This window comes from Prunus dulcis, chromosome 7 (assembly GCF_902201215.1).
Source record: "Prunus dulcis chromosome 7, ALMONDv2, whole genome shotgun sequence".
NCBI lineage: Eukaryota > Viridiplantae > Streptophyta > Magnoliopsida > Rosales > Rosaceae > Prunus > Prunus dulcis.
This window is the reverse complement of record NC_047656.1, coordinates 13,095,306-13,118,081: the sequence shown is the minus strand read 5'-3', so window position 1 is coordinate 13,118,081 and position 22,776 is coordinate 13,095,306. Positions and strand designations below refer to the sequence as shown.

Here is a 22,776-nt window from a genome sequence, read left to right as displayed (position 1 = left end):
ACACATATTTAACTCTAGACAAGTTAAAGGACTGTCGGAACTTCGTTTCCGCTTGAATGGAAGACTCTGCTGTAGGCTGGACTGGACATATCTGGATTGGTCCGCACTGCTTTGTGACTTCAAATGCTAGGTTGACCTGCAAATCGATACCAAAGTTGGATTTTGGCAGAGCTTTACGTTTTCTTCACGCTTTGTGAGGCCTTTTGAATAGGCAGAACTGCAATTCCTCCTGCTTGAAAGGGACAGAAGTGGCTATTCTCGATGGTCTGATGAGCTAAGGATCGTACTACGAGAGTTGTTCTGCTTGAATAAGACTCGTCCTGAGTTTTCTGGGGTCTCCACGTCTGTGAAAACTCAAACTCTGCTTGTCTTGGCTTTTGCTGAACCAAATTTGTAACGAGGTGTCTCGTTCTAGAAGACTTGTTTTCTAAGTCTGAATTTCGGATTTCAAGTGAGCTCTTGGCTTTTTCTTGGTGTTGTGTTTTTGATTGATGAGTTGATTGTCCTTTTCTTTCTTGACTGCTTCTGTTTTTATAAGAGATCCTTTTCTGGAGGTGTTTTTTAAACTTTAAATGGGCGGCAAAAAGATCTCTCAGGAAAGATCTTTATCAACCGTGGCAGACAAGCTCTCAGTAGTCTCCAGTGATCCCTTCCCTAGTTCCCTGGGCAACTGCTTTTTTTGTTTCAACCAACGACAACGCATGCTTTTCATGGCGGTTTGGTTTTCTTCTGTATTTTCTGAATAATTCCTTATTTCCTGTTCTAATTGAGAAGGCATGGCCTGTGAATCCTTTTGAAAAGATGGACTATTGTCTTCGGGGCAAAACAAATCTCTGAAAATAGGTGGGCTTCTTGATTTCCTGTCGGCAGTTTCCCGGAGACGTCTCTTCCCATAAAAACTCTAGTTGAAAATGTTGACCCTCTCAATAGCTGAGGTAGCCACGTGGGAGATATATTTGTTTAGTTTCTTGGGCTTGAATCCAAACAAATTCTGTGGGCTGATCCTTTTAAAGCCCGGATGACAGTTTCTTTCTTTTGGGCTTTCTTGGGCTGGGAACTTTTGTTTTTGATAAAAACGTAAAGCCCAAGCCATCTGGATCCTAATTTTATTGTCCCCAAGCTTTTGGGCCGAGTGGGAAATTTCATTATGGGTTTTATCTTTTTCTGATTTTGGCGCGTCAATTTTAGGCCCAAACAAGGCTAAGAATTCAGAATTGACTTTGTTGGATGGCATGAACCTATTTATCCAACCTGCAATTGTTTTAAATAATAAATATATTTGTTTTTTTCAACTGAATTTTTAGATAATAATATTCTGCAACTACATTATAATTATTTATTTATATTATTTTAAATTGTGTGGACTCAAAGAGGCCCTGTTGTCGTCACGGACGATGGAGAACAAATAAGAAATGCAGATCTTGCAGTTTTGCCCTTTGAGTCAACCCTCAACATGCCACAATAAGGATATTCCCTCAGCCCCTGAGCATCTCCTGGTGGATCACATAAAAGCCAATAAATTAGCAAATTAGCAAAAACTTGATTCGAGTGGTTAAGAATAATTATCTATACGCCCGAAATTATGTATTCGAAGATAACTATATAAATACTAGTTTGAAAACAATTTTGTCCAACGCCACGTCCATCATTACAATCAAATTCATCGTTATATCTTTACTATAAAATGAAATTTAATTAGGCTTCTTTCCTGTTTTGTGAGTGTAATTAATGAAAAAATCTGCTTGCACAATCAAATTCCTTGCACAACAATCAAATTTCTTTTGACCAAGTAAGAAAAATATAATTCCTTGCACAATAATTAATTTCCTTATTTACAGAAAAAAAATTGAATTAAATTCCTTGAGCAATTACCCACCAATGTACCCAAAAAAAGAATATTAAATTTAAAAAAAAAATCCTTGAGCATTTTGCTTGGCCCACCAATACCAAACTCTAAGGCTTTGACCGCCTACTGTTTTTTTTTTTGGCTACATGTACAATGTTTTGGACTTATAGTTGGTTTGGTCGCACACGTTCATCATCGAACACAGTTAATAAAACTCTTACCGACAAAAAAAAAAAAAAAAACTCCTACCCAACTAAAAAGTCTAAAATGCCCCTAACTTTTTCCTTTGGCAACTCGTGTGTGATGTACAACTAGAAAGTCACCTAACCCTTCCTCCAAAATAAATAAAAAATTAAAAGTAAAAAGAAAAAAGCCCTAATCAAAATTACAAAAATCCAACGGCTGTAATTAACCGAGGCTCCTCTACAAATACGTGGTGCACCGTCCGTCTGTTCACACTACTTTGCCCACTCTCACTCTGTTTCTCTTCTCTCTCTACGCGAATACTCATCTTCTCTCAGTCTCTCTCTTTCTGCATCTATGGCTACGATCCAGACCGTCAAGGCAAGGCAGATCTTCGACAGCCGTGGCAATCCCACCGTCGAGGTTCGCATCTCCACAATCTCTCTTTCTATTTCTTCGATAATTTCGAAGTCTCCGATCTGCTTGTTTAAGCACCGAGGCACACTCATCTTGTATAGTTTTGATTTTTTCGGTCCGTTTCTTGGTTTGATTTCTCTTCGTACTGAAACGATGCGTTTAATCCATGATAAGAGATGGAGATTCAGTAGTTTTGTGTTTGAGGCTGCACACAGTGTTATTCTGATTATATATAATATATATTTTTAATTTGTTGTTGATTTCGAAAGTTAATTTTGTGATGTTCAATTTTTCAGTCCTTGATTTTGTTGCATGTAGTTCTGTATTAGATCAATACTTGTACGATTGAAAAAGCTGGATGTGTGTTATTGTAGGTGGACATTGTTCTGTCAGACGGGACTTTGGCTAGAGCTGCTGTTCCAAGTGGTGCATCCACTGGTATATTTCTCTGATCTGATTTTCTTTTGGTTCTTCGAAATCGAAAGGCTATGATTTTGATTCAATTGTAAAATCGGAATTCAGGGCCTAGCAGTCGATTGGTTAGTATGCTTATTGTCAAACACTCATTATTTATTGTTTTTTAATCAACTTATAGGAGTTTACGAGGCCCTTGAGTTGCGTGATGGAGGATCAGACTACCTTGGAAAGGGTGTCTCAAAGGTGAGTTATCGCGTCTTCCTTACTTGTTTTTGTATACCAGTACCACCCAGAATGAGCGTTGCGATGATCGATTTGTGATTCGTTATCTTTTGTTTATGTTAGTCATTAACTCAGTATTTTTCTATATGCGTAGGCTGTCAACAATGTGAACTCAATCATTGGACCTGCTTTGATTGGCAAGGTTGGTTGAATTTACTGTTTCGGTTGTCATCATATTGTTTGGAACCTTAGAATTGCTGCTGATGTTTTACTTGGCTAAGTAATGTTTTCTCTGGGTATAAACTAATGTTTGTGGTTGCATCGTGCAGGACCCAAGTGAACAGACTGCTATTGACAACTTCATGGTTCAACAACTCGATGGAACTGTTAATGAGTGGGGTTGGTGCAAACAAAAGGTACAATATATATATATATATATCTGTTTGTTATATTCGGCCTATATCTGCAAATCCTTGGTCGTAAAATTAAATTAACTGGTATATATTGTGGTTTTTCAGCTTGGTGCAAATGCCATCTTGGCAGTGTCTCTTGCAGTTGCCAAAGCTGGGGCTAGCGTCAAGAAAATTCCTCTTTACAAGGTAATATTTTCTTGATCAGATAATTTCTATTGCTTTTCTTTCCTTTTTGATTGTTCAGTGTTCTGATTTTAGTGTTACTGTATTTTCAATTACAGCATATTGCCAATCTTGCTGGCAATAAGAACTTAGTGTTGCCTGTTCCTGCATTCAATGTCATCAATGGAGGATCACACGCAGGAAACAAACTTGCAATGCAGGTATGCTTCCTAAAAATCTCTTTGATTTTTCTTTTTTTGTTGTTGTTAATTTGCTTCTTGATTTTGAGTATTTGGTTAACTTGTGTCTGCAGGAGTTCATGATTCTTCCTGTTGGAGCTTCCTCTTTCAAAGAGGCCATGAAGATGGGTGTGGAAGTGTATCACCATCTAAAGGTGTGTACCGTTGGTTTCCTTATTTTACGGGAGTGGGGGATGTACTCGCTTAGAGTTTTTGGGAATGTACTATCTTCTCTTTAATTGCTCACTGAACACTCTGTCTTTTGTTCTCCTTAGGCTGTGATTAAGAAGAAATATGGGCAGGATGCAACCAATGTTGGTGATGAAGGTGGTTTTGCTCCTAACATTCAGGTTAACAATAGTTTGATGAAGCCTAAGCATTTAACTGAAGTTACTAATTATTCCTCCTTGTTCCTTTCACATCTGTCTACTGAAATCATCATCCTTTTTGTGTGAATTCAGGAGAACAAGGAAGGTCTTGAATTGCTCAAGACAGCCATTGAGAAGGCTGGATACACAGGCAAAGTAAGTTTATTTTTCAAACCAAAGTTTTTTTTACAAAGAAAATTTGATGACATTGCAATAGTATTGAGGGAAAATTATTGTTGTTTTCTCTTCAGGTTGTCATTGGAATGGATGTTGCTGCATCTGAGTTTTATGGATCAGATCAAACCTATGACCTGAACTTCAAGGAAGAGGTGAGTTGTCTGTTAATATATCCTCTAATTGGATGCAACAGTGTTTATCCGACTTTGAAATTTTTGTTATTCTTAATTACCATTAACTAAATATTCCATGTTTGTTTTGTCTGCACAGAAAAACGATGGTTCCCAAAAGATCTCAGGAAATGCTCTCAAGGACCTTTACAAGTCATTTGTGAGTGAGTACCCTATTGTGTCAATTGAAGATCCATTTGACCAAGATGACTGGGAACACTATGCCAAGATGACAGCTGAATGTGGAGAACAAGTACAAATTGTGGGAGATGATCTGTTGGTCACCAACCCCAAGGTCTGCATAGATTATTGATTTATTCTATTGATATCTTAAGGCAGTATTTTCCTTTCTTTCTCTATTATCCAAAGAGAAAAGGGAATCAATTTGCAGTCTCTAACTGAAAAAACAGAACACAAAAGATAGGTTAGGACATGTCCTTACTTTTCTTGATATCTCTACTTTTCTATTCCTATTTGCAGAGGGTTGAGAAGGCAATCAAAGAGAAATCTTGCAATGCTCTTCTTCTGAAGGTACAGCAAAGAGTCTCTCTTTAATAGATCTTATTTGAGCATGTTTTCTTTACCATTATGAAAATGAATAACACCTTTTAAACTTATTTGGATACAGGTGAATCAAATTGGATCTGTAACTGAGAGCATTGAGGCCGTAAGAATGTCCAAGAAAGCTGGGTGGGGTGTTATGGCCAGCCACCGAAGGTTAGGAAGTTGAACCTTGAATTGCAATGGCATAAACTGAAATTCAATTCTCTTCACCATAATATAGCGATTTCTAGTAGCTGATGTGGTTTAAATTTCTTGACTGCAGTGGGGAAACTGAGGATACCTTTATTGCTGATCTCTCTGTGGGTTTGGCCACGGTAATTATCTAATTTGAGTTCTGTATCTGACGACATTAATTACAAGCTCCCCAACTTTTCCTCGAGTCCCAGTTCAATTTCTCATGAAATTATACTTTTTCTCAGGGACAAATCAAGACCGGAGCTCCCTGCAGGTCGGAGCGTCTTGCCAAGTATAACCAGGTCTGAACTAACATCAGTTTCTTTTGCCTTCGTATGATTTTGTAGAATTTTGTTGACCATTGTTTCTTCAAATTTCTTCAACTTAGATGTGTGGTTTTTGAACATCTTATGCTTTTTGTATGTGCAGCTCTTGCGAATTGAGGAGGAGCTCGGTGCAGAGGCAGTCTATGCTGGAGCCAAGTTCCGCGTACCAGTTGAGCCCTATTAGAATATCAAGTGCTTCCAAAGCTTGTGCGGGACGGGATGAAATGAAAAAATAGAGCTTCACAAGTATGGAATAAGTTTTTACTTGTAGAACGGGTTTTAGTTTATGTGGAACTCGAAACCTTTTTTCCAATAATTTTCAGAGAAGTTTTGTTCTGAGCACTTGAACACAGTGCACTACAGAATTTTTTGAGTAAGCGCGTTCGTCTGTGTAATGTTTTGAGTTGCTTTTAAATGTTTGCTGCTACTAGTTTTGGCTTATGGTTTTATCAATGTGTCATCGGGAATTCTCTCTTTTTAAGTTTGCCGTTTGAGAGGGCAGCTCTTCATCGTCTTCATCTCCATGGTGTTCAATTATAATAGACGACGTTGTGCTCAATACGCAAAAGTCGTTGCCATAAAAACATTAACAAGAAACCTCCAAAAGCTCTTACTAGGCCCCTTATTTATTTATTTGCGTCCAGGCCAGCATTATTTACAACTTATTAAATCCTAGCTAAAGTTAAATTTTCAGAATTCTCTCAAATTTTGTGCATTACAGACATTTCAATTACAAATCGCCATTGAATTGCATACCTGGGTTAGGTTTGTTGGAGAAAGCAGTGGCCTGTTTTCTTGTATTCAAGTTTAAATCCCCTCATTGTAGAAAGTTCGAATCCTCTAGCTTTAAATTAGATTAATTTATAGTAGTTTAAATTATCGCTTGTATCTACAAAATTTTAAAAAAACTACTGTTGACATCTTAAACTACAGATTTCAATTCAAAAGAATCACCATGGACCATTGATTGCGTTGATGACCACATATTGAAGATCCATGTACATTACATAGGTTAAAATCTAACAGTTAAGTCGGTGAATGCAGATTTGGAGCCGTACACAACATTAACAATTAAGTCGGTGAATGCATAATTGGTGCAGAGTTCATAACATATAACACTTTGAGAACATAAACTTTTAAATTATCTAAGCAAGAAAATATATGTATATATATATTATGGAAAAAAAAAATTGTATTTTTTGCATTTCATTAATTTGATAAGAAGCTACATTATGGCAAGTAAATTAATTAATCAATTTTTTTAAAAAAACCTGAAAATTAAATGTAAAATTACAAAATATGCAGGCTGTGGGGTTCGAACCCACGCGTACTTATGTACAGTAGATCTTAAGTCTACCCCCTTAACCTCTCGGGCAAACCTGCTTATTGTTTATTCCTCTGAACTTTATTTTATATATTCGTTGCTCACATAAATACAACTTAGAAACAACATAGCGCTGCAGCTGCGCGTTTGTTCAAACTTAAAACCCTAATAAGATCAAAAACAGAGAGAAGGGGACCGACATCATAATTCACAGGTTACAGCTATGGCGGAGCACTTAGCATCCATCTTCGGCACAGAGAAGGACCGTGTCAACTGTCCCTTCTACTTCAAGATCGGTGCTTGCAGGCATGGCGACCGATGCTCTCGCCTCCACACCAAGCCCAGCATCAGCCCCACCCTTCTGCTTTCCAACATGTACCAGCGGCCCGATATGCTCACCAACCCCGGCGTCGACCCCCAGGGCCAAGCCTTAGACCCTCGAAAGATCCAAGACAACTTCGAGGTCTTTAATCACATCCCCAATTTCAATTGAAACACATACACACTCTCTCTTTCTTTAGGTTTGAATCAGAATTTGCTATTGGTTTTGTCATTGAATTTTTTTTTTTTTGTTGTGATTGTTGAGTGCAGGATTTTTATGAGGATCTGTTTGAGGAGCTGAGCAAGTATGGACAGATCGAGAGCTTGAATATCTGTGATAATTTGGCTGACCACATGGTAATATTTCTAGGGTTTGTCTCTTTTTTCTGTTTTTGTTTTTGTTAATAAGTTTTGTGTCGGACTAATTGATTGTTTGGGTATGTGTTTGTGAGTAGGTTGGTAATGTGTACGTTCAGTTCAGGGAGGAAGAACATGCTCAAGCTGCGCTTCAGAATCTCACTGGGAGGTTCTATGCAGGTTACTTTTACCATTCCCCTTCCATCCAAATTTCTGATACATTAGATTAATAGTCATGATGGTATGGCGACTTGCCGCTGTAATCCGTTCAGCAGAAGTCAATTTTCATCTGTTGCTTGATATATGTTATGTAGATGTACTGTGCAACATCACAGTTCAGCGTGTGTTGTTTCGCAAAGTATTATTGAAACTTTCCAACGTAGAGTTGAGTTTCATTGAAGACTCGGTTGGTTTATAAAGCGCAAATCACCCTTTTTTCTTTTAACATGCCATCTATCAGGTCTGGCCTTAGGATTCATTCATATTTTGTTTTTATATTGTTAGAAGACCTTATTTAGTAGATTTTAAGTCATTTGAATGAGTTACTCAAATTCCATCAGTCATTATATCACCATTTCCTATGGTGATGCATGATTTTTTCATGGCTTGGCATCAATGTAAACAGTCTTATTTCCATAGGAAAACCTGTTGTGTGCATAGTTTTTCAGATAATTGTGCCTCTTGGTGATACACTATTATATAACCGTCTAGATATATATAAGAGAATGGTCAATGAATACTTGTGAGCTATATAGATACATGGGATTTAATAATAAATCTGGTTTAAGGTCTTTGGGATTTGAGATTCAAGGTTTCAAACCAGAGCTAGTTTAGTCCAAGTCGGTTGGCACGACCGAATTGAAATTTCTGAGCCATAAGCATTTGTAGTTTGGCTCATCTTTTACTCATCTTAGATTACGATCTGATGAACTACATTTTGGTCAGGTAACTCACAGTTAAGCAAGGATTAGCATATTGTCTGCACTATTTTTTTTTTAATTGGACAAAAGCACACAGATTTAGTTCCTCAGTGACATGTAAAACTGTTAATCAGTGTAACCATTTACAGGTTAAGGTAATAAAGCTTTATTCATTGAAATGAAGTATGTGGGTAAAATTCTGTCTTGTTTCAGGGATTTGTAATTGTATTTGTTGGAATTAGGAGAAAGCATGAGTTATGATCGTTTTGTTAGTTGGTTGTGGCATGTGTTATTGTGGCCACAGCTGTTTCTCTCTCATCTTTTTTTATTATTTCTTCATCATAATGATAGTACTCATTGAGTGTTAGATTACTGTTTTCATGAAATCAATAACATTTTGGCAATATGATGAATATTAAAATACTAGGGCGCCCCATCATCGTCGACTTTTCCCCGGTGACGGATTTTCGTGAAGCTACATGTAGGCAGTATGAAGAAAATGTATGCAATCGAGGTGGCTATTGCAACTTCATGCATTTGAAGAAAATTAGCAGGTGAGATTATTCTTCGCTTGTTTTACAAACAGCCTGATTTTCATGATGACTTGGTAGTTTATTAACCTATTTGTGCCAATTTTAGGGAGTTGAGGAGGCGATTATTTGGGAGAAACAGGAGAAGGCATAGTCGCAGTCGAAGCAGAAGCCGTAGTCCTCAAAGGCATCATCGTGGTGGTTATCAGGAGCGACCACATGGAGGTCGCGGTTTTGGCAGAAGAGGAGGAGGAGGAGATGATGACAGAGATCATCGTTTCCATGATAAAGCAAGGAGGCCTAGAAGTCGTAGTCCTGGACGTAGAGGAAGAAGTAGAAGCCCTGTGGGCACTGGGGGGAAAAGGAATAGGAGTCCTCCAGCCAGGGAAAGCAGTGCTGAAAGAAGGGCTAAGATCGAGCAATGGAACAGGGAACGGGAACAGGTGGACTCCGGAAGTAAGTATGATAATAACAACAATAACAATAATGATGATGAATGGAATGGTTATGCTGAGAACAGCGATCAGTACTACGAAGATCCTCAGCAGCAGCAGCAGTAGCGTGATAGGTACAAAAGCAAGCTTCCTGCTTCTGAGATCAAGCCTCAGTTATTTCAGGCAGCTAACCGTGTTACTTGTATACAAGTTGGCTGTTGTCCAAGAGCTGTGTCCAGTATTAGATGTGATGGGTTTTGGAGGCGTTAGGGTAATTTCCGGATCCTGGTGCAGGAAAACGCTGGCTGCAAGGGTGAGTTATTATTATAGGAAAGATCCAAGTGTACGGGAAGTAAGAGACAATAATGTTTCTACTAGAATTATGAAATATTGTCTGAGATGTCTTATTAAAGTCTTTAAGACCATGTTGTTAGAATTGTTAGCGTGATTTTTATTGCTGCTTTTGCTAATTTGAGCTTTGTGATATATTTATTGTTTCCCAAGTTCCGGTGTTGAATTTTCTTAGATAGTGTAGTTGTATGGCTCGCTATAAACAGTTTTTACTGTTAGTGACTATTTTGGGTTCCTGCGAAAACAGGATGCGCATGGCATGCCAAGCGTAATTGGCTTGGATGGGAAGCATGATTTTAACTGGAACTGTGTAATTTTTGTTTGGGAGAGAATCAAATGATAGTATATTTTTCTGAAAGTCTCAATCCTGAGGGAGAATAATAGAAATTTATGAATATCACAATCCAAACCCTCAACCCAATCCTTCCTAAACCCTAATCACAAGTCCATCTCCTTATCCAATTTTGTGACTTATGATAATCCTAATTCCTAATCCTTTATTGTACCTCGCTTGCTTCGGAGTATCGTAATCCTTTTTTCTTGGATTATCTCCAAGAGCTTGATTTGATTTCTGTTTTTTTCCTATCTTATTTTCTTTACAAGTATGGTATTTATGTTCCCATTCCAATTAAACAATTTAACTTTAAAAAGCACTTTGTGAAATGACAAAAAATATGAGTGCTTCTGTCGTCGGATGGAAAAGCATGTTAATACCAGATTTACCAATACCAATGGGAAGGCATGTCAAGAAATGGAAGTGCTAAAATAGGCTTGATTATCTCCAAACTCATCATCAACCATAATTACATATTTCCTATCCTAGTTTGACTAGTAAATCATTTAAAAATGAAATCATACTCTTAGTAGGACTAGTAAAACCAAAAAAAAGAAATCACATTCCCGGGTAAATGGAAACAATTAATCCTAATCTCATATGACGAAGACAAACGAGAGGCATTTCTTGCGTAAAAAGGCATCCTAGTACGAGTAGTACATGGATTATGATCATTATAAAAGGAAACCAATGTCAAGAGCAAACATCAATCTCTCACCCATCAACAAAAGCTTTTCACATCTCTCTCACAAACAAACGCAACCTTCGCTTTCCAATCGAGTTCAAGATGTCGCCTGCCTTCAAACCCAGTTACTCCGATGACGACTATATCGTATACGTGACGGCAGAGGATCGATCAGGTTCCCGGCCGAATGGTGATGCTGATCCATCCCTTTCCATTGATCATCTGGTGGTCTCAGTTACTTGGAATGTAAAGAGAACCTACTATTCGGATACTGACCTCAACAAAAGATGGCCAATCAGAGACCTCGATGAAGAGCACGCATTCGATGGCATGCAATTACCATCACCACTAGAATCAGAACATTCACTGCGATTGCTTATAGGCACCATGACAGTTGATCATATGATAAACGAGAAAATACCGTTCCAGTTCCTTGGCCACAGGCTGCGCTGGAACGAGCATTCTTCTCGCTCTGCAGGCACCGCAGACCAAGATCAATGGACACCATTAGAGAGCGTACGTGATATGATTCACAAAATATCCGGTGTTCTTAATGGCATGGTTCTCTCGGGCCGCAAGAAGATGGACATTCGTGTGACATTTCATAAGCAAATTACACTCTCTCCTCAACAATATGAAGCAGTGGCTAGGCGAGCTAGGAGACTTTGAGGCTTTGCCTTGGAGAAGTTGGTATTTGACGGATTTATTTTCTGTACTTTTAAAGCACTTTTCTCGATTTTCTTTGTTTCTAGCATTTAATTTCTGTAGTTTCTTCACTCAATGTGGTTATTAGAAATTTTTTTATTGAAAAGTTTATTTTATTATTATTTTTTGTTCTCGACTTCCAATAGACTGCGATTTCGTTTTGACAAATTCTGGGTAGGAAACGAGAGCGAAGGACCAATTTCTCATATATTAAGAAAAATGCATTGTTTGCTCATAAGAACGTACCAAAACCTTAGAATCCAAAACGAGTATACAAGAAAATGCCACCCAGATCAACAGCAAAAGATTTTCATACAAGCCTGGTAATAACAAGATCAGTTAGTCACCAATAATTAAGCTAATCTCTCTCTTCATATTTACTATACTAAACCTAACTTCCTCCGGTAATCAATCCCAAACATCACCATGGTAGGAACTATTCCGCCTTTCACTTTGCAGCGCTGTGCTTTGCCTTTGTATGGCTTTGCAATGCACCATCTGAGTTGAACGACCTGCAAGAACAATAGCATAAGAAATTACAATTTTGTTTTAACAAGACAGAAATTTGGACGAACCTTTTTTTTCTAAGAAAAAAAATACCTGTTGCACGATTGGCAATTGAATGTGCCGCCTGATTTTGGAGCCTGCTGCTTTGACTGGTCAGAAGTAGCTGGTTTTTTTCCGGCCTGCTTTGCAGGGTGAGGAGTTGCTATGTGGACGCTGCCTTTCTTGCTATCTGCTCCAACAGTTAGCAGTCAGCCAAACATCTCCATTTTGATCATAGAATTAGGAGTTGAAACAGCTTAAAGACACCCAGACCCATATTGAATCTAAAGGTAACATATAACATCGTCAATTTGACTGATGCCTCAGGCAGCCTATTCCACCACAAGTCCATAAGCGTTAAAACTTAGAAAATTAAATGTGTACCTTTATGAAATTTTGTAATTTGTGTCTTCCACAGCATGCAACGAAATTTAAAATTGTAACAAGATAATTAATAACATCGGAATACAAAGAACTTACCAGTCTTTTCAGGGGTAACAAACTTTGCCTTCTTGTTATTAGCAAGTCTTTTAGTAGACTCGGCAGGTCGCTTCTTGCTCACATCAGCCTTAACAATAAATAAGATGAGTGCATTTACTTAACAATAATAATTGGATTATGATAACAATCCAGAACAATGTAGAAGGGTAGAGGGCATCTGAAATTGAAACTCTCCACATGAAGGTGTTTATAAGAAGAGTGCTATTACCTTTTTCGGAGTCTCTTCATCTTCTTCCTCACTGTCATCAGTTTCATCTTCACTATCAGCATCGTCATCATCGTCATCACCACTTTCATCCTCATCTTCACTGCTACCTTCCCCAAACTTGACCTTGGTCTGTATAACACACCAGCAAGCAGATATATTCAGTACTTACTCTTCTATCCAGATAATACCATGCAAAACCACATCATTATAGTTGAACAAAATTTCCAAATGAAAGGAGTTGATCATTCCAAAGTGTAGACAGAATCTTATAGCCCGAATGTCAATTCAATGTTTTAAAAGGTCAAACTTCTGGTATATGTAGTTATGTGTGGGAAACTTCTGTGCTCAAGTACTCATGCTCCAGAGCCCAATACTTATTTCCCAGTCCCAAAATCTATATTTCAAGAAATTAATACCTAAATAAAGTTTTTTCTGTTTAGAATCTTTGAAGACCATGACAAAATATACCTAAACAACAGTGATGAAGGTGACATTTCTACTTAAGTACATTGATACCCCATCCCAGAGTACAAGTCTTTGACATATATAATTTGGGCAATGAACCATTATAATTGGCACTATTAATAATATAAGAAAAAACATGCTTGCTACAAACGTACCTTTTGTCAGTCAACCACTGTAGTCACAATAACTCTAGACAGGGTAAAATGGTTCAGTCACTCAACATGGTGTTCAAACAGATTAGAAAGATAATAAGAGTACCTGATCAGCACCAACTTCTTCATCATCAGATTCATCATCATCACTACTAGCTTCCTTTTGCTCAGATTTAATAGCTTTCTTAGCATCCTCAGTACTCACCTTTGGTTTGCCTGATATGACAGGTTTTCCTACGTAAACATGTTATGAATCACAGAAGCAAAAGATTACAAAACTCAGATCACATTACTCAATAATAAATAAGCATATCTTTACCATTATCAACCACAGTAAGTGCTACATCCTCTTCAGAATCTGGAAGCAAAAGAAAAAAAAGGTTAAGAGCTTAAGAGCTTAAGAGTTAGAACTACAATAAAACCACATGCTAGAACAGTGACTCACCAGAATTATCACCTGTGGTGAGACAAATCAGAATGCAGTCAAGGAGATAACAAATGATTCAATGATCAAAGAAAGTACTGTTAGATGTAAAACATCAAATTCAAACATGAAAAGGCATTAACAAAAAGGATATTTCGACAGAGACTTATATCCAGTGAAGTGGACGCTCCCATTTTTCCAGTTATGGGATAGCTCAAATTTCTCTCCAAAAAAAAAATCCAAAGGCAACTGGGGGAATTTCTCAGCAGAAAGAATTCCAAGAACAAGCTTATGATTGCCAGTTTTCACAAAGAGTGAAATAGGATTGCTTCCCTTTGCTTTCTTGACATCATCCAGACAAACCTACATTAAAAAAGTCATTTGTACACCATGCTGAAATGACAATAGAGGAAAAAAGCAAAAAATTTATACAGCTCGCTAATTACCTGTGAAAGATGCACGACCTTATTTTTAGGTTCAACAGAAACAGACTGCCCACTTTTTACCTCAACACCTGGAAATTGAGTCGCATTAAAGTAGTAAATTAACAATTGAAATATTGGCACTAACAAAAAGTAATGTGGCAAAAGTTTTCAGAATGAAAACAAGGCGTCAAAGGGCTTTTCTTTTCCCATGTGTGAAGCCAATATGATTTAGTGACAAACATGCAGAAGACAACAAAATAGTTCTTTTTTCTTCAGCTGAAATATGTACAGCGAACTCAGACTCAAATGTTCTTTCCATTTAATTTCTCGGTAAACAAACAGAGTGAAAGCAAACATATTAAGTTCTAAATGAGCACAAAACAAATCATTTGAAAAGAAAAAACTAAAAGCCCTAAACGCTTTCCTACTTGGAGTAAAATGACCAGGGAAAAAAAAAGAGAAAATAATAAAAAAGACTCATCACGACCGAGTTAGACAGTTGAATTATGGCTTAGTCTGTCATGTTCCTGTAAGATATCAAGTCACATCATGAAAACCTAACCAGACTAGTCCTACCATTTTCCCTAGTTTTCTCGGGAACCAAACGGCAAAACATTGCTTGAAACGAAAAGACATAACTCGTATGTGAGAAAACAAAATCCTAACAAATCAACGATCAGAGAGAAAGAGAGGCATACCCCAAAACTCCATTGTTGAATGGCAGAGATTGTGGTGCGGTCAGCGGTAGGTTTTCTAGAAGGCGCTGCAGAAATTCTGGGTTTGGGTTTCTGGTTTCAGTGACACATGAAATGAGGGGATGGTTTCCATGGGGATCGTTTTTATAGTGTGAAGCAGAGTGAGGAAGTGATTCCTTTTACAACTGACAGGTGTCAAACCCGAGTTGCTTTGGGCGGGTAGGGGTTGAAATACCAAATTAAACCCAAGGCACCCAAAAAGGTGTTTTGTTTGTACACCCAATTCCTTTGACAAAATAAAGCCCATATCTAAGGGTATTTAATCATGTGAGGAAAAAGATAAATTAACATACGACTTCTAAATTATGTCACGAGAGAAATAGATTAACATACGACAGCTAAAATTTTCTGTGTGGGAAGGGAACACCACTTTTTGTCAATAATTAAAGATCAAATAGAACTGGAGTTCAAGTGATCCCTTTTAATGAGTGATTAAAATAAATAAATTTTCGAACGAAAAGTTAAATAATTTTAACCTTTTAAGTATTTTACGAACAAAAATGGCTTCGAAAGGCAGAGTGAAGAAGTAACACGTATCAAAAGGCTCAGACCCGAGTTGTTGGTTGGGCTGGTCAGGGTTGAAACACCAAATTCAACCTAAAGATTGAGTATTGACATCCAAACGGTGTCGTTGCACCCCGAAATTCCTTTGATAAAATATTGCAACACATTCTATTCATCAATCAGCAGTTATACACCGACGATTGCAAATTATACAAATATATTTCTATGGTTCCAATGAAAAAACTGAAAAAATAGAATTACAAAGATTATCAAATATCAGCCCAGAAGACAGAATGTAAACCCTCTGAACAAACTAAGGTCTATGTAGAAGAAATTTTTAGTTCAGTTCTAACAGTAACAATAGTAAACTCATCCTAACTTCTTCTGGGATTTATTTAACACATTTCACATAAATAAAAAAATAGAGTAGGATAGAATGAACTTCAATAATGAATCTCAAACTTAAAACGAAGAACGTCGGCTACTGATTCTTTCTAATTTTCAGTTTTCTTCTTTGTTTCCTGCGTGCACTCCTCCATCTCATTCAACCACAGGTCTGCAAACTCACAATTCTTCCAAGCCTCAAACCATGGTCCTCCACGAGTATAGTGTACAGCCTTGGGGCGTGTTTGGGGATCATTTTCGACAACCTTGTTATGTCCCTCAAGAAAATTCCAAACGAATGGGATGGACCCAATTTCACCATCCTCAAGCCATGAAAACCTATGAAGAAAAGCACCTGTTTCTGTGTTCACAACCTCAGGTGTCAAGACCTTGTTCTTGGGATGCCCACAATTATACAACACCATGGAAGACCAGTTCTTCCTTGGATACACAGTTTGCACTGCTCCATCCATTTTCGTTGTCTCCTTTGGAGTATAATCATGTTGAACACACATTATAGCATACTTTTCATCAATCAAGTCTCTCAACTCCTTAATGTCAGCAAGGTAAAGAAAATCACAATCCACAAACATTGCCCAACCTTCATAATTGGCCAAATGTGGAGTCAAGAACCGAGAAAAAGAGAACTCGGTGCTTTCAAACTTCCCTCTTTCACGCCAATAGAGGCCATCCTTCCGCAGATCTGATTGTTTGATTGGTGTGATCTCAACAGGGATTGAAGATCGTTTCAAAATGGAGTGGCGACAGACTTCATATGCGAGATCTTCACGTGGATCATAACCCACAAAGATCTTGAAGGGCTTGTCCTTAATGTCTCCATTAGAACTCACTGGATGAATCTTCCCATCACTCAAACTCATCTTAGCTGATGAGGATTGTACCTCACTCTGTTCAGAATCGAAAAAACATGCCAAAGATTATTCAGACAAAGAATTTAGAACAATTTATAGGTGAACAAGGAAAGATATTACTCCAATTGCCATAAACTACCACCAAGCATACAATTCACAGATCTGAATCGAAATTTAAAGACGAAACCAAAGAGATCTACGAGGAACCACCGAAACAATATACTAACTAAAGAGAAGCTAAATTAACACCTTCACAAAGAAAATGTTGCAATTGTTGGAGATTTAAGACATCAGAAACAACAAGAACGCTTGTGTGTGTGTGTGCATATATTACCCCTTATTTGGTCATCAAGAAAATGAAGAAAATCCATGGATCTTACACTTATCTATTGGAATGGATCAACTAAATTTTATCAATAAGAAAAGATTCAGGATTGGAGTATTTAATTTCCTTAATTTTCTTCAGTTTCAATCCGACCCAAGAAAGCAAAATTCAGGATTCTGGGCAATAAAAGAAAGTAAAATCAAATGCATGTATCAAATGTGAGTGAATCAGCATAAATCAAAGAGCAGCAAAGATATTCAGACAAGAATTCTAGAAAAATCCCATTTCTGGTTTCGGAGCAAATGCATAAAACATAAACAGAAACTAAACTCCTAGGCATAAAAAACGCAGAAATATAAACACAGTTGCAGAAGTAAAAGGAGAAAGAGCAGTACCTAAACTGGAAATGACGCAGATCTTGTTGTAGGAGGAAGAAAAAGATAAAAGTCAGGCACGTTCAATGCGGTGCTTTGTTTTCTTCTTTTGTTGAAGTCTCTTGACAAAATTTATAAGAGAAGAGACTGAGAAAGATATTTTCAAATCAATGGCGTAGAGGGAGAGAGAGAAAGAATTGAGCGAAGAAGCGAGAATTGAGCGGCAGCGCAGTGTGTGGACTGTGGTTTGTGCCCATCAAATATATAGGGAGGATGAGATCCAATTCAATTCCCAGCCTTCTAATATTAGTAATTTTTCAAGTCCGAAGTTGACTATATTGTCCCCGTCTGTCCTGTGATTCGGTGGGTTGGATTACCGCGTATAACAGTTAATCAGAAAACCTGTTTTCTTTTTTCTTTTTTCTTTTTTAATTTCTAATTTTGATGATCTGCTCTGCACAAACAAAACAATTTGCTACAAGGAAGAAGCCCATAGTGTTCATGCTCACTATGCCATGTCGGCCCGCCCACAATATTGAGTAATCTGGTTACCAAAATTCCATATGAAAATCAATTCTTTCCCAACATCGAACGCAAATGAGATACTTTCTTTATAATTGGAGAATCGAATGTAAGACAACTTGGTATAAGCATTCCTCACAATGTTTAGCAGGTCGCTTTTTGGAGGACTACAAGATACTTTTCCAAAAAAGTACTTGAATTTTTAATAAGAGTTTCAACATGATTCTAATAAATTCGCTTACAGTCCAAAATTAGCCCTTAAATCTAAAATGGTGTCGTGTTCCTTTGTTTTTTTAAATGTCCTTAGCCCCTTTCTACAAAACAAACCTTCATATAACATAAGAGATGCTCGAAGAGCTTTCTTCGCATGCTTGAGCCGTTGAGGAACATAAATCTACGTTCATTTGTAAAAATAAAAAGGTAAAAAAGGAAAATTGAATTTAACTCTATAGTTATGTATGGTTGATCATGACGGTCGGAAGTCAATTGTGACTCTAAGCAAGGCGCCATAACATTTGGTCATAGCTGTGAATCTGTGATTTCACTGAAATGTACATGATCTCGTTAATAAGCATACCCAATAGTTTTAATACTGTTACTGTGGTTTGCAAATCGTTCATTTTCCTATCCAGAAGAACCATAAGTAAAGTACATGATGACCATAAGAAATCGTCCCATAATCAGAAAAGATGGCTCTCACAGGCACATACTATTGGGAAAAGATAGATGCAGCCAAAGATTCTGTTTCTTGCCATCCTCATACTGCAGTGTTTATTCAGGCTTTCGACATGTAATCACGGAATACTTGATAAGATCCTTCTTGAAACCTTGGATCATCAATGGCATTGCCAATGCACCCTTTATTGTTTTTGTTCCTGATCAATTCAATCAAGAAACACAATTAAATAGATGGATTAAGTGAAAGCTGAGACTATATCTGTAGCTCTAAGCACACATAAACATAATCTTAATGCAGCTACAAAAATTGAATAATGAAGTAGGAAAATGTGCATCCTTGAAAGTTTTAGTGGGCAAATTGAACAGACATTGAGCATATCTAAAGAGGATGAGCAAACAAAGACCTGTCAGAAAATGAATTCAATTGGTTCAAACAGAACCTAAAGGGATATAAAAGAAATGCTAAGTTTACCGGAGCGCAAGAGCGATGTGAAACCCTTCCATGTCAATGCCGAGCGTATAACAGCTGGCCAAAATGGGGCAACATACGGAGACCAATCTTCTGCCTTGATGTCCTGCCATGGAAGGTTCAGATGTCAGTGCAGGTTGGTGCATAGACACCAAGTTGTTCACTCAAAAAGATGGGGCTCATGCCCCAAATGACTTGACATGTTTTAAAGGAGCTTCCGACCAGCCAATTTTGAGCAAGTAAATACCTGGAGGGATAGAGACTGAAGTAATTGGACATAATCAGCAGTAGAACACCAGGCAGGAAGATAGAAAGCATTGCATATCTTGTCCAGGAGCCTTTTCTCCTCTGGCTTCAAGGCTTTTTCAGAAGCACCAAGATCCCTATGGCACCATGTCACTAATATTATTGTTGCTCCTGGGGCAGCAACTCGAACCAACTCATTCACAAACTGCAGAGAATTTCTTGGGTAAGGGCTAAGGAGCAGGGGGGAACATGACTAATAACAAAAGAACAAGTACTTGGAACTTCAAGAGAAAATAAACCTTGGCTTTGTCAGGCATGTGTTCCCCACTCTCCATGGACCAGACCAGATCAAATTGCCCATCAGGAAATGGTTGATCCAGAGCATCTGCAACTTGAAAGGAAGCCTGCAAACCTTTCACATTGTTACATAATGAATACGAATTTCGTTGAATTAAATACCTGATGTAGTCCATGATGAGTGAATCCAGAAAAAAATTGTTTAATTCTAAATAATTTCAACCATTTCAACCTTAGCTTAAGGATAAAGGACACATCGGTACCTTGTTGGCCAACCCTTGAGCATCAGCAAGAGCATTGGCCCTCTCAGCTTGAACAGGGCTGAGGGTGATGCCTTTGCAATTGACCCCATATCTACCTGCCAGGTATCTGGAGCTGCCCCCGATCCCACACCCAACATCAACCACATTCTTAGGCCCTCTGATTGGGGCTTCCTCTGCAACCAAAAATTACAACCTTCATTACAATCTTAATCCAAAATTATTATAACTAATTAATCACAGCAATTTAAAAAATTAAAAGATAAGAGGCAGAGAGAGAGAGAGACCAGAAATGCCGGCGAATCGGAGGACTTCGTCGATCATGCGAATCTGGGCAGCGCGGTGATCTGGAGCGGAGACCGAAACGTCGGCGTTTGGGTCGTAGAAGCCGTGATGCATGTGGTCGCCCCAGATGTCCTCCCATAAGCCAGACGACTCGTCGTAAAGCTCAGCTATCCCCTTCTTCAGCTCCGCGACCTCCATTGCCGCCGTCTCAGCAACCGCGTTCAATCTCCTCAACCCACTCGTCTTCTTGGAGCTCGCTCCAGCTACTACTGTATTCGCACGAACACGAAGATGGCACGTGCGAGACTGTGTCTTTGGTGTTGATGATGACGACGATGACATCAACGCACACGTCTGGTACGATAAGCATGCCATGGGGGCTTAATAGAACAAATTAATATAACTCACAGATCTGAATTGAATTGAAATTTCAGAGATTAATAACAAAAAGTCAAACACACAGAAACAGAGAGAAGTGTTGCAGGCAGAGACCACCTTGATAATTTTTCTCAGTGAACCAGTCCTCTGTTCTTCGCGGTAGAGTTTTTGCTTTCAGTTTCAGAACCTACGTATGGAAGACGAGTTAATTATAAAATGCAGTTGGGCTTATTTAGACAGCAAAAGCTGCAAAAACCCAATAATCTGTGGCTCAAAATTAGCACTTTGAGTGGTTTAATTTGCTTACTGGTGATTGCTAATGGAGTTTTGAAGCCTATAGCTCTACCAGGAGAGGCTCGATGAAAGAGAGAGCAGATTGAGCAGGGGAAGAGGAACAGTTAGTGAGCGACTGTTCTGGAAAGTACGTGGCTCTTGGAAAAAAACTCTTTTAACTAAAAAAAATAAAATAAAATCTTTATCAAATAAATAAAAATAATAATTTTTAGTTACATTTCTGTTCTATTTGTAGCGTGCAGTTTGACTCATGTTAGACGAGGCCAAATATTTTCTGAGCGGAAAAAATAATAATTTAGTTTTCTTGATAACATAAAAATTTGGGTTAATTACAGTTTTGGTCAGTTGGGTTTGGCTGGAAATCATTTTAGTCACTGTGATTTTTAATTTTTCTAATTTCATAACTATACTTACAATCATTAATAAATCAGGTCACATCTCTCAATTTTGTCAATTTAATTGTATGTGCTAAATGTGTGCATGGACAAAATTGTATTTTCATCATTTAAACAATTAATTAAAAAAATTATAATATAAATATTAACAACCACCCATCCACCATCCTCCTTATCCCCAAATTCTTCCTCCTTTCTCCTCTCCTTCCTCCTTTCATGTGATTCATCTCCATAAATCCTTAGTAGTCCACCCAAATGTAGCTTAGTAACCCATTGTCCACTCAACTTTGTAGGCTTATAATCATCTTAGATTAATTTATCTGCTCAATTAAGAAACATAATCCCTCAGTAAACACTCATGAATTTAACTCTCTACATGTTATTATTTTCTCCCATTGTGCACCCTTAATTTGTTTTTATCATAATTCATTTTAACACCTTTTTCAATTAGCTAGCCTTAAGTACTGGCGGATCCAGAAATTATTCACGGTGGGGCAAAGGTAGACGTTCAAACTAGTTGGTGGAGGCGGCGACAGCAACTGCAGTCTTGAGGTGGAAGATGACGATTTGGGGGGGTTAATAGGTATTTATTTTATGTTAAAGATTATTGAAAATTAGTCAATGGAGCTATAAACTATAGTGATTTATATGATTTAATATATATTTTATTTATATAAAAACTTTAAAGTACAAGAAAAATTATAATTAGATTTTAAGAAAAATTAGGTTTTAGACATAATTAACTTTATTAATTAGTTTGTAAGATATTGGATATTTTGGTTTTAGTTTTAATACATAGGAAAAAACTACTATTTTGGACTAGCCCAAAGAGAGGCCCAGATTCGTTGGACCAGGTAAAAAATAACAACTGATAAGACAATTCTACCCTTCTTCTTAAAAAGCCTGGACAGTTAAGCACAATGGCACATGTAGTAATTTTAGGGTTGTTGGATATCCTTTTGGTAAAATTAGGTGGTTTTGGTTTTATATTAATTAAGCAAAATTAATTATCTTTCTTCCAAATTAGTTAAGTTTTTTATGGGTTAAAACTGAAGAGCCCTAGATTTTAAGCCTACTTTAGCTAGTCCACCCGATGAAAAATTCATGATTCCACCCTTGCTCTCTCTTTTGTTTTTTATAAAAAAAAAACTCACAAGGCATTTGGTTCATGGGTATATGAATTTAACCGGGCCGGTCCATTGATTTTGGAGGCCTTGGGCAAAAATGAAAATGAGGCCTTATTTGTTTATCACTTATCTCATTTTGAACAAAAACTATAATCAAAAGTTTAAAATTTAGGTGCTAAGTAAGTTAGTTTAAGTAAAAAAGACCCATGATATGAAAGTTAAAAAAAAAATGCCCAACAAAGTTCAAAATA

The 22,776-nt window shown here is 37.6% G+C and overlaps 5 protein-coding genes and 1 non-coding gene across 11 annotated transcripts; 2 read left to right on the top strand and 4 right to left on the bottom strand.

Annotated features, from left to right (window-relative positions):
• Nucleotides 1–2,295: 2,295 nt before the first annotated feature.
• Nucleotides 2,296–6,196, top strand: LOC117633671 (enolase). The gene is made up of 17 exons (XM_034367346.1): nucleotides 2,296–2,452; nucleotides 2,821–2,884; nucleotides 3,042–3,106; nucleotides 3,240–3,287; nucleotides 3,415–3,501; nucleotides 3,604–3,684; nucleotides 3,780–3,881; nucleotides 3,974–4,054; nucleotides 4,175–4,249; nucleotides 4,361–4,423; nucleotides 4,519–4,596; nucleotides 4,715–4,909; nucleotides 5,095–5,145; nucleotides 5,243–5,331; nucleotides 5,441–5,492; nucleotides 5,598–5,654; nucleotides 5,782–6,196. The coding sequence occupies exons 1-17, from the start codon at nucleotides 2,387–2,389 to the stop codon at nucleotides 5,860–5,862; spliced, it is 1,335 nt and encodes a 444-aa protein (XP_034223237.1). The 5' UTR covers nucleotides 2,296–2,386; the 3' UTR covers nucleotides 5,863–6,196.
• Nucleotides 6,197–6,978: 782 nt separating this feature from the next.
• Nucleotides 6,979–7,061, bottom strand: TRNAL-UAA. Its single transcript has one exon. It is a non-coding gene; the product is annotated as a tRNA-Leu (tRNA).
• Nucleotides 7,062–7,085: 24 nt separating this feature from the next.
• On the top strand, nucleotides 7,086–10,203 carry LOC117634703 (splicing factor U2af small subunit B-like). The gene is made up of 5 exons (XM_034368894.1): nucleotides 7,086–7,465; nucleotides 7,594–7,680; nucleotides 7,779–7,860; nucleotides 9,028–9,154; nucleotides 9,240–10,203. Exons 1-5 carry the CDS (start codon nucleotides 7,226–7,228, stop codon nucleotides 9,688–9,690), a joined length of 987 nt encoding a protein of 328 aa, XP_034224785.1. The 5' UTR covers nucleotides 7,086–7,225; the 3' UTR covers nucleotides 9,691–10,203.
• A 1,619-nt stretch (nucleotides 10,204–11,822) lies between these two features.
• Nucleotides 11,823–15,182, bottom strand: LOC117635907 (histone deacetylase HDT1). Of its 5 annotated transcripts, none has more exons than XM_034370288.1 (10): nucleotides 15,059–15,182; nucleotides 14,382–14,449; nucleotides 14,090–14,298; nucleotides 13,957–13,973; nucleotides 13,831–13,869; nucleotides 13,618–13,745; nucleotides 12,895–13,023; nucleotides 12,666–12,753; nucleotides 12,240–12,375; nucleotides 11,823–12,151 (listed from the first exon to the last, which is right to left on the bottom strand). In XM_034370288.1, the coding sequence occupies exons 1-10, from the start codon at nucleotides 15,069–15,071 to the stop codon at nucleotides 12,088–12,090; spliced, it is 891 nt and encodes a 296-aa protein (XP_034226179.1). In that variant the 5' UTR covers nucleotides 15,072–15,182; the 3' UTR covers nucleotides 11,823–12,087. The 5 variants fall into 5 exon arrangements, with proteins under 5 accessions (XP_034226179.1, XP_034226182.1, XP_034226180.1 ...); XM_034370291.1 differs by having other exon boundaries at nucleotides 13,618–13,727; XM_034370289.1 differs by having other exon boundaries at nucleotides 13,957–13,970.
• A 577-nt stretch (nucleotides 15,183–15,759) lies between these two features.
• LOC117633881 (protein CDI) lies at nucleotides 15,760–17,985 on the bottom strand. The gene is made up of 2 exons (XM_034367712.1): nucleotides 17,596–17,985; nucleotides 15,760–16,911 (listed from the first exon to the last, which is right to left on the bottom strand). The coding sequence occupies exon 2, from the start codon at nucleotides 16,882–16,884 to the stop codon at nucleotides 16,114–16,116; it is 771 nt and encodes a 256-aa protein (XP_034223603.1). The 5' UTR covers nucleotides 16,885–16,911; nucleotides 17,596–17,985; the 3' UTR covers nucleotides 15,760–16,113.
• A 633-nt stretch (nucleotides 17,986–18,618) lies between these two features.
• Nucleotides 18,619–21,150, bottom strand: LOC117633880 (tocopherol O-methyltransferase, chloroplastic). Of its 2 annotated transcripts, none has more exons than XM_034367710.1 (8): nucleotides 21,017–21,150; nucleotides 20,827–20,896; nucleotides 20,334–20,743; nucleotides 20,050–20,222; nucleotides 19,789–19,893; nucleotides 19,491–19,694; nucleotides 19,247–19,349; nucleotides 18,619–18,971 (listed from the first exon to the last, which is right to left on the bottom strand). In XM_034367710.1, the coding sequence occupies exons 3-8, from the start codon at nucleotides 20,704–20,706 to the stop codon at nucleotides 18,868–18,870; spliced, it is 1,062 nt and encodes a 353-aa protein (XP_034223601.1). In that variant the 5' UTR covers nucleotides 20,707–20,743; nucleotides 20,827–20,896; nucleotides 21,017–21,150; the 3' UTR covers nucleotides 18,619–18,867. The 2 variants fall into 2 exon arrangements, with proteins under 2 accessions (XP_034223601.1, XP_034223602.1); XM_034367711.1 differs by having other exon boundaries at nucleotides 20,334–20,685.
• Between the last annotated feature and the right edge of the window lie 1,626 nt (nucleotides 21,151–22,776).

Coding starts and splice junctions, on each gene's coding strand:
- LOC117633881 (XM_034367712.1), bottom strand. CDS start 16,884: ATGAGTTTGAGTGATGGGAAGATTCATCCAGTGAGTTCTAATGGAGAC.
- LOC117633671 (XM_034367346.1), top strand. CDS start 2,387: ATGGCTACGATCCAGACCGTCAAGGCAAGGCAGATCTTCGACAGCCGT. Junction 3,502..3,603: donor GGGGTTGGTGCAAACAAAAG/GTACAATATATA, acceptor GTGGTTTTTCAG/CTTGGTGCAAATGCCATCTT. Junction 4,910..5,094: donor TGTTGGTCACCAACCCCAAG/GTCTGCATAGAT, acceptor TCCTATTTGCAG/AGGGTTGAGAAGGCAATCAA.
- LOC117634703 (XM_034368894.1), top strand. CDS start 7,226: ATGGCGGAGCACTTAGCATCCATCTTCGGCACAGAGAAGGACCGTGTC. Junction 7,466..7,593: donor AGATCCAAGACAACTTCGAG/GTCTTTAATCAC, acceptor TGTTGAGTGCAG/GATTTTTATGAGGATCTGTT. Junction 7,861..9,027: donor CACTGGGAGGTTCTATGCAG/GTTACTTTTACC, acceptor TTAAAATACTAG/GGCGCCCCATCATCGTCGAC.
- LOC117635907 (XM_034370288.1), bottom strand. Junction 14,299..14,381: donor AGGTCGTGCATCTTTCACAG/GTAATTAGCGAG, acceptor TTTTTAATGTAG/GTTTGTCTGGATGATGTCAA. Junction 13,024..13,617: donor AAGAAGTTGGTGCTGATCAG/GTACTCTTATTA, acceptor TGTGTTATACAG/ACCAAGGTCAAGTTTGGGGA.
- LOC117633880 (XM_034367710.1), bottom strand. CDS start 20,706: ATGGCATGCTTATCGTACCAGACGTGTGCGTTGATGTCATCGTCGTCA. Junction 20,223..20,333: donor CCGATTCGCCGGCATTTCTG/GTCTCTCTCTCT, acceptor TTTTGGTTGCAG/AGGAAGCCCCAATCAGAGGG. Junction 19,695..19,788: donor ACATGCCTGACAAAGCCAAG/GTTTATTTTCTC, acceptor AATTCTCTGCAG/TTTGTGAATGAGTTGGTTCG.